Source organism: Cebus imitator, unplaced genomic scaffold (genome assembly GCF_001604975.1).
Source record: "Cebus imitator isolate Cc_AM_T3 unplaced genomic scaffold, Cebus_imitator-1.0 Scaffold215, whole genome shotgun sequence".
Taxonomy (NCBI): domain Eukaryota; kingdom Metazoa; phylum Chordata; class Mammalia; order Primates; family Cebidae; genus Cebus; species Cebus imitator.
This window is the reverse complement of record NW_016107530.1, coordinates 757,734-771,351: the sequence shown is the minus strand read 5'-3', so window position 1 is coordinate 771,351 and position 13,618 is coordinate 757,734. Positions and strand designations below refer to the sequence as shown.

The 13,618-nt window shown below is 54.3% G+C and overlaps 1 protein-coding gene across 4 annotated transcripts in view; it reads left to right on the top strand.

The window, feature by feature from the left end:
- The window catches only part of CDH23 (cadherin related 23), a 420,778-nt gene that overhangs the window by 168,393 nt on the left and 238,767 nt on the right, over positions 1 to 13,618 (top strand). For all 4 annotated transcript variants that reach the window (XM_037745824.1, XM_037745823.1, XM_017548835.2 and 1 more), the window contains exons 7-9: positions 810 to 1,004; positions 4,801 to 4,929; positions 11,767 to 11,845. In XM_037745824.1, the coding sequence (XP_037601752.1) occupies positions 810 to 1,004; positions 4,801 to 4,929; positions 11,767 to 11,845 (403 nt within the window). The remainder of the gene's footprint in view (positions 1 to 809; positions 1,005 to 4,800; positions 4,930 to 11,766; positions 11,846 to 13,618) is intronic.

Here is a 13,618-nt window from a genome sequence, read left to right as displayed (position 1 = left end):
CTGGAGGGAATAAGCATCTTCCAAGCAGCTAGGGCAGGGGAACCTAGCAAAGGAGAAGCACATTCAGACGTCCAGAGGTGTGAGGGAGCCTGCTGGGTTCAAGAAGAACAAATAGCTTCATGCCACCAGGAGATAAAATGTGAGGGGGAAGACCGGGATGGACCACGACAGCCTGTATTCTATGCAAAGGGCACTGGGTAGTCATGGATGGTGAGGAGGAAAGGGAGCCCCTGCATCGAGTGGTTGGAACAGGCAGGACGTGAACCTGCTCATTCAGGTTGACACTTGCCTGCTGATGGGGGTGAATCCACAAACCCAGACAGAAGCCTCAGCAGCCCCAGGGCATTGTTCTCTGAGGGCCCTTTGCAGCCTGACCACGGGCCCCATAAAGAGCACCGCTGCATTAAGCATGTGGTCTGTCTGTGAAGGGCTGCCAGGAGGGAGGGCTGAGTTGGGTCCCCAGAAAGAAGACCTGCAGCTTGGGCAGCTAAAGGGCATTTGACAGAGGAAGCAAAACTGCCAAGAAATGGGTTTGGGGACTCAAAGACCCCCTCATCCAGAACTCTAGGATAAACAAATCATCTTTGGAACTGGTGTTCTTACAGCCACCAGGAAGCCACGAAAAAATGAAGAGAGAAAAAAAAAGATACTGCATTTTAAATTCTCGGCACCCTCCTGGAATGAAAATGCCAGAGCCTGGGGTCTGGTTGGCTAGGGGATGTGGCGAATGGGCTTTGGGGGACTCGTCATGCTGGCAGCAGCTGCCCCGCGCTGGCTCACCCTTGTGCTTGCTGTGCTCTCATCCCCAGAACACACCAGTGGGGACGCCCATCTTCATCGTGAACGCCACGGACCCTGACTTGGGGGCAGGGGGCAGCGTCCTCTACTCCTTCCAGCCCCCCTCCCAGTTCTTCGCCATTGACAGCGCCCGCGGTATCGTCACGGTGATCCGGGAGCTGGATTACGAGACCACCCAGGCCTACCAGCTTACAGTCAATGCCACAGTGAGTCTCCACACTGGGGCCCCGCAGTCCCAGCTGCCTCTTCCCACGCTGGGAGAGAGCGATGGGGCAGTCCCATGGGACATTGTCTCAGTTGCACACACTTGAGAATCTTCACATCTACCATTGAGGGTAATGGTAGCCCTGAAGCCAGCGTTACTGAGGCTTTGTGCTGTGTCCCTGGCACTGTGCTGAGCACTCGAATGGACTTTAAACCTCAAGCAGCCCTGTGTCAAAACTATTGTTAAGACACCCATTTTGCAGATGAGAAGACTGAGGCACAGGAACAATTCAGTGACTTTCCATGTTCACCTAGTATCCTGACTCCAGAGCCTGCTCGGGTAACCTCCTTGAGACGTTCTTAATGCAGGGCGCCTCTTGCTCTTTAGGACATAGGACAGAGGTGTTCACCCAGCTGTGTCCTGACACCATCCACCATACAGGGCCCAGAGGCATTCAGGCATCCTGGCTCTACTCCATGGAGTGGTGACATTCCGCAGCACCCCTCTGTACCAAGCACGCTACTGGCCCCTGGGAATTCTAAGATGAGTGAGCCAAGGGCAGAAGGCAGGAGAGGGTAATTATCCCATCTGATGGCTGACTCTGTTGAGAGTTACACAACCCATGAGTAGTAGGGGAGCAAGAACCCAAACCTAGTTTGTTTACCTCTTAGTCCAGTGCCCTGACCACCATGCCTCATGGCTAGACGTCTCCAGGTCTCCAGAACATCACAGCATGCCCTTTGTGCCAGCTGTTTGGGAGATCCTGGGGAACAGGCAAGCCACACCCTAAATAGGGTCCTCCCCCTGCCGGCCCCTTCTCCCTGCTCCCAGCTGCTGCCTCAGGGCATAGCTGGAGTCATCTGCTGGCAGCAGGGCCGGAAGCTGTCCTATTGTCCCTTAGATTCTGTTAGCAAAGCTTACACCAATAGCAAAAAACCATAAGTCCCTCTTGACCCTCCAGGACCCACCTGCCCGACACACAGCATCCACTCCGGGCCCATGTAGCTGTTGAGCAGGCTGCTGGCAGCGCTGGGGGCTCTCCTTGCCAGGTCACGGGGTCCAGATCCAAGGCTCTGGATCTGAACTGAATCAAGAACCCAGTTTTGAAAGATGGGGTGCCCCAAGGCTTGGCCAAGATGCAGAGAGGTGTCAAGAGCCAGTTGTTTGTCCCTGGCCCAGTGCTTGTGGAGAGGTCACTGCAGGCGACACTCACATTCTTTCCTTCTCCCCTCGTGAAGTGTTAGTTGCCTGGGAGGAGGTGTGTGCTGCTGTTTGTAAAACTGACTTCGGGGGTCCAGGGGATTTGCAAGCCCGCTTTTTGTACACGTTTGTGTGTACCTTCCATGCAGCCCGGTACCCACACATGCGCTGCCCCTCCACCACAGTGTTTGCACACACCTGAGCCCAGAAACGTACAGATGCTTGCCCACTGTGGGATAATTTCCATCCACCACAAAAGTGGCTTTGGACCATGGGGAATAGACCAGAGCTGGGCACAGGCAAGAATCTGGGTGGCAGCCTATCAAGAGGCCTGGGCTCCAGCTGGGATGATGAATACAGTTGAATTGCTGTTATGCTCCCAGAAATCAGGTTTGGAAGCAGCAAAACGGGAGGTGCCCTAGAAGTACCTCTCTAGATGGCTTCTCCCTTGCTTCTGGAGGAGCTGACACCGAGTCCTTCTTGGAGCTGGCGCTGTGCCCTTGCCTGCTGAGCACTTCCCCCGAGGAAGGAGATTCTCGTGCCTGGCATCACGAGAACAATGTGAGTTCCCGGCCACCACTGAGCAGGTACCAGGGTGGGGAAATTGAGGCATCCTCTGGGAACAAGCTTCTGAGAGCCGTGGGCCCCAGAGTCACAGCTGTGAGCCTGCCGGGATGCCTCCCCTTTCCCCACCACAAAGTCCAGAGTGGGCTAGGCATGGGCATTTGTGGCATGAATAGGACTGCAGCTCCAGGTATGGGACAGAGGGCCTGTGCCAGAGTGGACAAAAGCCAGCTGCCTGCAAAAGCCTGGTCATGGCAAATCAGAGTCCCTGGCATCCCCTGTCCAAGGGGTCAGGGGACTTTTTTTGACCCTCCCCCTCTAGCCCTGGGTGCCTGGTGGTCATTGAGGTCCCGGCTGGGAGCTCTCCCCATGAGCAGTGCCCAAGCCTGCGCTGCAGGCCCCAATCCTACAGCTTGAGAGGCTGTCCCCTGAGAGCCTCTCTGCTCACCTCCTGGTTCCAGACCTTCCTCTTCCTTGCAGCACCCACTGCCACCCCCGAAGGCCCTCCCACCCTCCTTGGCTGCCCCTGAGGATTCCAAAAGACAGCCAGCCCTCCCTTCTCCTCCCAGGCACCGCAGCTCCATCTCTGCAGGCCAGAAGCAGGCACCAGGCTTCTTGGAACATCAGGAATGCCTTGCATCATTCAAGTCACCCCACATAAACCAAGGGAGATCTAACCTGGGGACAGTCGCTCCTCAAATCTTTGTTCAGAGAATGTGCAAGCCCGAGGGGCCTTAGAGGTCATTCACTTGAGACCCTTCATCTCACAGAAAAGGACATCAGATTCCCAGGGGGAGAAAGAACTCATTTGAGGTTACCCAGCAAATTAAGAGACTGAACTGATGTTAGAACCCCAAGTCAAAACTGTTAATGGAAAATTTTTGTGTGAAAGGATCTGAGTTTGAGTTCTGGCTACATAGTTATAAGTTGTATGACTGTGGGCAAGTTACTCAGGCTCTCTGAGTCTCTGTTAACTCACCTGGATAATGGGCTCATCATAACGTCACATGAGAGTGAAATGCCTGCTCAGTGCCTGCCATGTCATCTGTACAAAGCTGCAGTTGCTATTATTGCTGGCTATTGTTATTCAGTTGCAACAGGCTACTTAAACAGTAGAAGATAGATTTGGGGTTTTCTTTCTTGCCAAGCATTAAAAAAAATTTTTTTTTGAGATGGGGGTCTTGCTATGTTGCCCAGGCTGGAGTGCAGTGGCTATTCACAGGTGCCATCTTGGTGCATAACAGCCTCGCACTCCTGGGCTCAAGTTATTGTGCCACCTCAGCCTCCTCAGTAGCTGGGATTACAGATGCATTGGCGAGGTTTTATAGAATGTAATTCCCAACTGACGGTTTAAATATTGTTTGCCTGGCTACAGGGAGATGGCCCGCCTGAGCTCTCAGGATTCTTGCCTAGAGTCCCCCAAATGTCACAGACCCTGGAGCTCCCCCTGCTGGTTAGACTGGGAAAAGTCACTTGACCAGTAAATCCCCAGCCCAGAGCAAGGGACTCAGAGACACAGATGCCAGAGTAATCCCCTCTGTGTCCCCTCTTCCGAGGAGTCCCCATCCTAGTCAATCCCCTGCTGCCCTGGGCTGAGTAGGGGCAGGAAGTGGGCACAGAGAGAGGTGGTGGCTCCCAGCTGAACACAGCAAAGGGGCTGAGCGTGGCTCCATGTCTACCCGATGCTAGTCATCCCACCACCAGAGGTCCCAGGCCTGGGCTGATAGGGGCTGGAGGTCTAGCTGTACCCCAGCACTGCTCTCACTCTGGATAAGCTGCCTTTTTCTGGACCTTGGGGACGCTGTTTGTGTTTTCCTGTGCAGCTCAGAAATCACCGTGGGTTCTTAGAAGTTCTTAAGCTTCCTTTTTCTCAGCCCTTCCCTGCAGGAATGCAAGTGCATGGGTGTGTATGCGCATGTCCATGTATTTGCACATATGTGCCACATGGTACAGGTCTGTGTGTGTGTATGTATGTGTGTGAGTGTCCCCAGCATCCCTCAGCCTCAGGCTATGTGTTCTCTCTGCTTTCTAAGGATCAAGACAAGACCAGGCCTCTATCCACCCTGGCCAACTTGGCCATCATCATCACAGACGTCCAGGACATGGACCCCATCTTCATCAACCTGCCTTACAGCACCAACATCTACGAGCATTCTCCTCCGGTAAGACCCCCTGGCCCTGAGGGGCTTCCTTCTACGCTCCTGTGAATGGTGGGCCCTGTTAGTGGGCCAGGCTCCTCCTTGGCTCCTGCCCGGTCCTTGTGCATGGCAGTGATGGGTGTCCTGGCACAGTGAAACCTCAGCCTCTCTTCATGCCACACCCATCTCTTCACCCTCTCACTCTACCGCAGGGGTTCCATGTAGCAAAGAACAAAGACTTCTAGGGCAAATAATGGGGAGCCATTCAGGCAGACTTAAGTGCAGGGATGGGGATACTGTACAAAATCCAGCCTGGGCTGGAGAATGGATCTGGACATAGCCTGGCTCCACACAGCATCAGTGTGGTTCAGCCGTGCCCCTGACCTGTGAGTCTGTCTCTCTCTGCTGATCAGCACTGCCCGAGATGGTGGCAGCCACCCTTCTTCAAGAGTCCTCTTGGCCCCGGCTCTTCCCTGCGAGCCTGCAGCTCCTGTCGCCCTCCCTAATGCTCAGTCTTTGGATTTCTTAAGTCCAGGTTTCTAAGAAAGGCTCCTAACTTTCCTGGTGTGTTCAAGGTCATAGATAGCCTGTAGATCGGCTACCTATGGGTGTCTTAGAGGACAAAGCCTGCCTCGGCCCACTCTGCAAGGGTGTGGATGGGGCAGCTTTGCTCAGCTGCGGGCCAGGAGGGCAACGGGAGGCATGTCTAGTCTCGTAACCATTCGTGCGTCTGTGCAAACTTGAATGTAACACCGGCTCTCGGATGAAAAATTGGAAAAAGACACCTCCTCTGGGCAGACACAATCCCTGGACATCAGCTTAGGGAACAGCATTTGTGGGAAGAAAAATTAGCCCCTTCTTTTGAGGGAATTCAATGTGCTTACAGGAAGAACTCAGCTTTGAGAGCAAAGTGGGGCATCCGCCTGAGGCTCGTGGTGTTCAGGGCCCCACCCACACCTCTGCACAGGCTCACAGAATTGAGTGACAGGCAAGCTTGCCTTGACTGGGGTGCAGGCTGTGCTCCTAGGCCTGACCCCTCACTTGGAGACCATGGCGGCCCCTTCACAGCACAAGGCCCCAGTCTCCTCGTGTGTGGTGCTGGCATTTGGCCACTTCCTTCTTGGGGCAGGTGTAAAGGGAGGCTCTAAGAAGCAAGATCCTTTCTAGCCTGCTACTGTTGAGTGTTTGAAGCTGCTTTGAGAGTGGAGGGGGACAGATCAATGCCCCCGATTCCCTGGCTTTCTCTTTCTTAGCATTCTGTGGGCACTGGGAGCCTCAGATTTTGAGACCAAAGGCTGTCTCTTCTCAGCCCGGCCCAGCCCATTTCCCATGAATTTCCCAGCCCCCTTTCTCTCTGCCTTTAGCCAGGCCGTTGCCTTCTCAGCATCAGGTCAGCCCTGATGTGCTGTTTCCTGATGAGACAGTGCTCACAATCTGCCCATGGCCCCTGGACGTCTCCTGAGTGCTCAGCACTCTTGAACACCTTGCCTCCACTCTGCTTCCATGATAGACTGGAAGTGTGCAGTCTTGCAGGATCTGGGTCTGCTATGGGGATAGCACACAGTGTGTGCTCAGGAGGTAGTTACGGGATGGACAGATGAACAGGCACCTTTGCCCTGGGCAGACCAGCACACTCATTGTCCTGCACCCTCTCCACCCCATGCCTGCTCTCGTTGCCAGCCCAGAGTCCACCTACCCATTGGTTCCCAGTTCACTCTTTTTCTTAGGAATTTTCCCCTGGCTTCTTCCCCACCTGTCCCAGAGATAGCAAATCCTCTCCCTCAACCCTGGTAGAATTGACTCTCTCCATGCCACATAATTTTCCACTTAATTATAGTTTCACCTGCAATGTTACCTATATATGTGGGTTATTTCTGAGCCCCCAGTATTCAAGGCACTTGAGTCTCTGGGACGTGATCTCAGCCTTCCTTTGGGTCTACAGAGCATCGTACCCAGGGCTAAGTGCAGAGAAGATGCCCAAGGCCAACTAGATTGAAGTACAGGACACGGTGGTGGCCAGGCAGCCAGAGGAGCTCAGAGGAGTCCCACACTGCCATATCCTCACTCCGGCTAAGTCACATGGCCTCCTGACCAGCTCCTCACTGGGAAAGGGGGCTAATAGTGCCTGCAGTGGTGCCTCCCTCACCTCAGGGTTTTAACAGTTGGAGATAATGCACGTAAAACACATAGCAAGTGTTGCCAAGTAGCAGACATTCAGCCACGCTGGGCAGTGACCTGGTCAGTTACGGTAGCCAGGCTGGGTTGGGGCTCCCAGCTTCAGCTTCCTTTCAGAGTCGTAATAGTTGGCATGAGGTGTGTTCCTGGTGTGAGTGTCCCCTGAGACCCCTGGATTGTTCTTTTTCTAGTATGTTTTTTAGTATTTAGTGCAATAAATAAGTTTAACCATTGCATGCTTTTATTTCAGAACTACAGATTTCTGAGCTGTCCATCCTATTCAGTCGGTAGTTCATCCTTTCATGCACCCATCAGACATTGATGAGGCTGGTCCCATGTGCAGGCCCTATGCTAAGCCACACCCTCTGCCCTCTAAATGATCCCACAGGCTCTTGCTAGGGCTACCCCTCAGTCTCAGCAAACAAGACCCTTGCCCTCCTTAGCTCCTGGTCTCCTGATGCTCCATCTGTTGGTATATGCTATGATTCTCCTCTCTCAGGCGTGGGGATCTTGATGTCCCTTTGCCTCGCCAACGTTGTTCCTTTGTCTTCACAAGGGCACTAAGACCAATGCGCAAGGAGCTGCCGGACCCCCAATCTGGGTGGGGCAGGTTTGAGCCCTGTGGCTTGGCTTATGGCTGGGCCAGGGGAGCCAGAAAAGGCAGTGCATCGAGGGTTTCAGACTCTCCAGCCTGGCCCGGCACCCACAGAATCCGCCTGTGCCTCCACACGCCTCTGTCCTTCCTCTGGTCTCCACACTTGAGGAGTTCTCTCGTTCCCTTGCCTCCTGTAGGCCGATTCCTCTGCACTTCCGGCCTAAGCCTTCCTGGCTGCTAATTGGTTTCTGTGCCTTGATCTGGGCCCTCCATGTCCCTTTACAGTGTAGAACCCTAATTTAGCGCTGCAGTCACCCGGGCCTGCTCTGCCTCCCAGGCCAGAGGATCCCGGCATCCCCATTCCCAGCCTTGCCTCTGCTGCCCCAGGGCCTCCACTGGACACTTCCCCACTCTCCCTTTATCTGCGGCTCACAGCATGTACGCCTCCCCCTATCAGCGTATCAGGCTAGCATGCCTCATCTAAAGTGTATATATTACCTAATAAAATCCTTCTTATTTGGGATTATTGCATCAGATTTTAATTTCCTCACTCGAGCAGCAGCATGTCGGCCTGCCCGTCAGTGAAGGGCCGATAGAAGGTGAAAAGAGCGGATAAACTGCACAAATTACTGCCAGCCGATGCCTATCAGCCCTTCGACTGGAATTGACTGGAATTAAGGACTGAGAAATAGGATTTTCTGCCTCAGAATCTGCTGTGGCAGCTCTCATCGGAAGTCCCCTTCAGCCCCCACCAGCCTGCTCCCCGCAAGGACGCCTCCTCCTCCCAAAGCAAGCTGCACGTTCACCTTTCAAGTCCTAATCCCATCATGGAAATGGGGTGGGAGGTGTCCCAGCTGAGCTTGCTGAGGAGGAAGAGGACATGGACCCCTGAGGCCAGGCACAACCCGGTTGGGCTCCTGCATCCCCAGCTTTCCTGACGAGGGCATCTTTGGAAGGGGACAAGCACAGAGGGAAAAGACATGGTCCCTTCTGGAAAGGTCCAGCTTCTCTCAACTGTGCCCCCACTGCCCAGCCCTCATAGGCTGGGGCTGCCTCGCACACGTCACCCACTCCTCACCTTGGCACACCCACTGGGTGCAGAGCCCTGAGCCCTCACCTCTAGAGAGCAATGGGGTCTCCTAGGCCCACCCCACATGGCCCTCCATTCCCTAGTAACCTCCACCCCCCCCACTGCACCTGTGACCCTCAGCAAATCCTTGAGCATTCTAAGCCTCAGTTTGCTCACACGTAGCCCCATACGAGGAAAGAGAGAGGGGGGAACCTTGCTGGGTGCACCCCACAGTGGCACATCGCAGATGCTCCACTAGTGCCACCTCTGCCCTGGAGGCTGCTAGCTGTCCTCACAATGCACAGAAACCCCCTTCCCTCTAGGTAGAAATGATTAATACGGGCTGTTGGGGAGCCTGAGTTTGCTGAAATTCTTTGGAGAAATCCATGTGGATGTGCATTTTCTGGGAAGAGGCCCCTGAGTTGTTATCAGATGCACACAGCGATTCCAGGCCCAAATTAATAGTAACGATCACATTTACGGCATTCACTGTGTGTCAGGTGCTGTTCTGACTGCTTCGCATGTATCAGCTGCTGAGGGGTGGGGATTGTGATTTTTACCCATTTTATAGATGGGGGAAACAAGGCAGCAAGCAGTTACCAGTAACTTACCCAAAGGATTCGAACGCACACAGTCTGGCAGCACAGTCAGACCCTTAACCATCTGCTTGCCCGCTCCTCTCATCATAAGCAGCTGGGCCCCTGCAGGCCTGCACACTGGAGCCTCTCTCTCAGGAGGCTTCCTGCTTCCTGAAACGTGGGTACCAGTGAAGGGCAGAAGCCCTTGGCAGGCCGCACCCTGGCGCACACCCCAGCTGGACGGGCTCCCTGGAGAACCACAGCAGGCAGCGTGCCGTTGGGAGCCAGGCTGGCTCTGGGCCGAGCATGGCTACACCTCTCCATCCCCTGTCTTTGGAAATAAGTTTCAGTATATTGAAAATATAATCACTGAGCCTCTGAAACAAGAGCTGTAGGCTCCCAGGAGCCCCTACACCTTCCTGCTAATTCCTTCTCATAACATCTCCAGTCTTTCTGGCTGCACTTGTATTAAAAGCTCAGGGTTTTATTAAAACTGGATTTATTTACCCAAAAAGAGATGAAACCCCAAACTTTGCCAGGAGCCTGTCAGAGCTTGCTTCATGGAAGCTCGGGTATGACTCTTGTCAGAAGAGGCCCTCTTCTCCTGTCCTGGAGAACCCACTGGCCTCCCCAGAGCCCCACTCACCCAGAAGGCCTGTGGGCAGCCCTGCGCAGGAGCCCAGCATGGACTCTGAGGACTGAGGGCACTTTTGCCACCAGATCTCCTCTGCACAGGCCTGCACCAGCCCCCTTGTACCTCCTCCTGAGGATCACTGTCCCAGGCCCGGCCCAGCCCTGCCCTGAAACATATTGCTGCCCCTGAAGAGTACTGCTTAGTGACTCTCTGGGGTGGTGCTCTGGTGGGCCCCAGGCCCAGTTATCCTGGCAGTCCAGGAGAGCACAGAGCAATTGCTATGAAGGGATACCAGTGCCTGGGGAGGGTGAGGTGGGGGATACCCCTGCTGTGTCATGGCAGCGAGACTGGATAGAGCTGGAGGAGGGGCAGCTTGTCCCCAAAGACCCGAGGGTGTGCGTGTCAGGGAACAAATCTCTGCACAGGAGATGGGGGTGGGGTTGCAGCGTAGGCTTAAGCCTCCTGCTGATAAACAGTGAATGGAGAAAAGTGGCCACAGCCACAGAGCCCTGCATTAGCCATGCAGATGCCAGGGTTGACGTTTCCCTAGAGGGTGGGGACAGGCTTGTCTTGCTTTCTATCACGCAGGGGAACACAGTGGCCTGGAGCCAGAGCCTCAGGCAGGCAGAGGGGTAGGCATGGCCAGCACTGGCCATGGTGTGACAGGGCCTGGGGAGCCAGGTAAAGGCTGTCCTGGGCAAGGGATGACTCAGTGAGTAGTGGCAGTGACCTTAGAGTTCTCTTGTTCGTTCATTTGTGTATTCAGCCAATCAGCCAGCCCATCAATTGATATTTGAACGTGCCAGTTGTATGCCAGGATCTCTTCCTACAACAATCTTATGCCTCCAAGTACTTGCCTGAGCTCTACCTTCTACCCAGAGCACCTTCCTCTTCATGTTCTATCCCTGGCAAACTCCTACTCATCCTTCATGACCCATGCTGAAGGTTGCGGTTTGTACAACTGCTTGCCAGTTCCTCCAGGTGGACTTCCCTTTTTTGTACATTTCTCCATCTGAGCCATATGTGTATTCACACTCCCCACATGGGTGCGGCAGCTGTCTGCACAGATGTCCTTGATTTCATGCCGTAGACTGTGCTCCCCAGTAACGGGTTCCCTTGGCTCCCCATCCTGTTAGTCCCAGCTTCTAGCCCCTTCTCTACCAGTGCTACAGAGAGAATGAGTAGGGGTGTGGGCAAAGCCATTCGAAGCAGGAATTGCCAGGCACAACGCTGTGTGGGCCATGGTTGCTAGGAGCATGGAGGCCTCCTGAGTTGCCACAGTCATCCCCCGACATACATGCTTTCAGGATTTATGCTTTCATCCCTGAAGTAGTTGACCCATCATTTTCTCCTTTATTCAGACCCCAGTGAAAACAAGGTCCCAGGCCTTTTGCTGTTATTCCTATTAAAATGGGGGGAAAGTGAGGCCAGAAAGGTGCAGCAACTTCCCTAAGGTCACACAGCAATGTGATGGGTGGTTGAGCTAGAGACCAGATCTCTTGTCTCTTCACTGGTGGCTCCTCATCTGTTTTTCTCCCATGGTGGTCCATCTGAACAAGGGATTTGGGAAGGGGAAAGGAAAATGACAGCATCCGTAAGGCTGGGCCTCCCCATGGACTCTAGGGTGTTTGCCTGGGAATGTCAGTGTGTGCCCAGGGCAGCTGAGGCCTGAGCCTTTGGCACCGACTTCCTGGGCTGCCCATGCAGCCAGGAGTCAGCCTGGAGAGGGAAGCTGTGGGTGCCATGGCAGCTGCAAAGAAAGACAGCAGCCAGGGGACCCAAACTGAAGTCCCTCCTCTCTTCTGCCCAGGGCACGACGGTGCGCATCATCACCGCCATTGACCAGGATAAAGGACGTCCCCGGGGCATTGGCTACACCATCGTTTCAGGTAAGGCAGAGGGTTCCTCTCTCCCGCCTCACCCCTCTGTCCTCTGCCCAGGGACAGCCAGTAGGCGTCCCAGGCTCTGAGGGCTGAGGAGAGGTCTGTGGACATGTGGGACAGGGTGGGAGACATGCCTATAGTGACAGTCCTTGCCGAAGGGCCAGGAAGAGGAGCAACTGAAGGCAGGAGCAGCAGGGAGAAGAGGCGTTGGGAAGCCACAGAGGCTGAGATGTCTGGGACTGCTTGGCTGGCGCTGGGGGAGGAGCGTGTGCTGCTGTCCAAGGTCTGAGACGCTTGGGTACTTTGGAGCTCTGGGCCTGGGACTTTTGGTGACTCCCATCTAACCTACTCCAGTGCTCTGAGTTTGTTGTTTTCTTTGCGTATTCGATGAAAAGGTGACAGTTCTAACATCATTTTGGAACAAACAGCTGCAACTACAGCTGATTTCATGTTCTTTTCACATTTCCAGCCCTTAGGAATTCATGCTGTATCTGGAATGTTGCAGGGGGAGCATCAGCCCCCTTGCCACCCAGATGCCTTGGTTGAGCAGAATAATGACTGATGGCAGAGATGGTTCTCGGTGATGGGATCTCTGACCCATGCCCCACCCAAAGACTGAAAAATGGCAGCTCTGTTCGGCTGTCCCAGGGCTGAGTAGGTTTAGAGCAAGGTTGCCTTGAGGATGCAGTGAGAGGCTGCTTGCTCACAGACTCTGGCTCATACACACCGCTCATGACCTCCCTGCCCAGCCCATGAGTCAGTGACGGGTCAGCCTGGTGTATCTGGGCAGGCTAGGCTGATGGCTTAGAGGACATCCAGCCACCAGGCCAGTTTCTACCCACTGCCCTTCCCTACCATACCCCCACACCCCCAGAACCAGGAGTGGCATTGTTGGAGCAGCATCTTGTCCCTAAGGCTCAGAGGACAGCAAGGCATAGTGGCCAAGAACATGGAGGAGGATGGGGTCTCCTGTGCCATGTCATTTTGGGTGGGTCCCTGTCCCTCAATTTGCCTATACCTCTCTACCACAGGAGCAGTAAGAGTCCCTACCTCGAGATGATGTAAGGGTCAGATGACTTAATATATAAAGTGCTTAGTTAACATATGTTAAATGCTGCGTAAGTGTTAGCTAGGATTATTACTACAGCTAGCAGCTAGTGCTACCTTGGGAAGCTAGGGGTTAGCTAGTAGGAAGGAGACACCTCATGTCCTTGGCAATGCAGGAAACCAGGGGTGTCAAGGGGTCCCTGGGACCCACAGCTGCTGACATGACTATTGTTGTGCCTCTAAGCCCAGGGTACCCTAGGACCCAGAGCAACTCCCAGCCCAGCACAGGTGGTGACTGGCAGCAGGAGCGTGGGTTTGGGCCTCTGCACCAGCTCCTCCCCCTGTTTCATCATTCTGGTGTCCAGCACAGGAGCTGGGTTAGCATAAACCCTGATAGGTACTTGTGAAATGAATGAATGTCACTCTAGGGGAGTGAGTTTTCAAACTCAAACGAGCCCAGGAATCTCCTGGGGCTCCTACCAAAAATACGAGGTCCTTGGGCCCCATGGAGATTCTCCCTCTGGAGATATGGGATGGGCCCAAGAATGGTCCTTTCTCACAGCACCCCAGGCAGCTCAGGTGCAGGTGGTCCTCAGACTGGGATGTGAGGTGCCCAGGCTCAGGAAGGAAACTGTTCTGCAGGAAGGCAGGACCCGTCTGGGAATCGAGGCCCATTCTAGGTGGGCAGAGGAGAAGGGGAGGCCCACCTTGGGGCTGATCTTCTTCATGAAT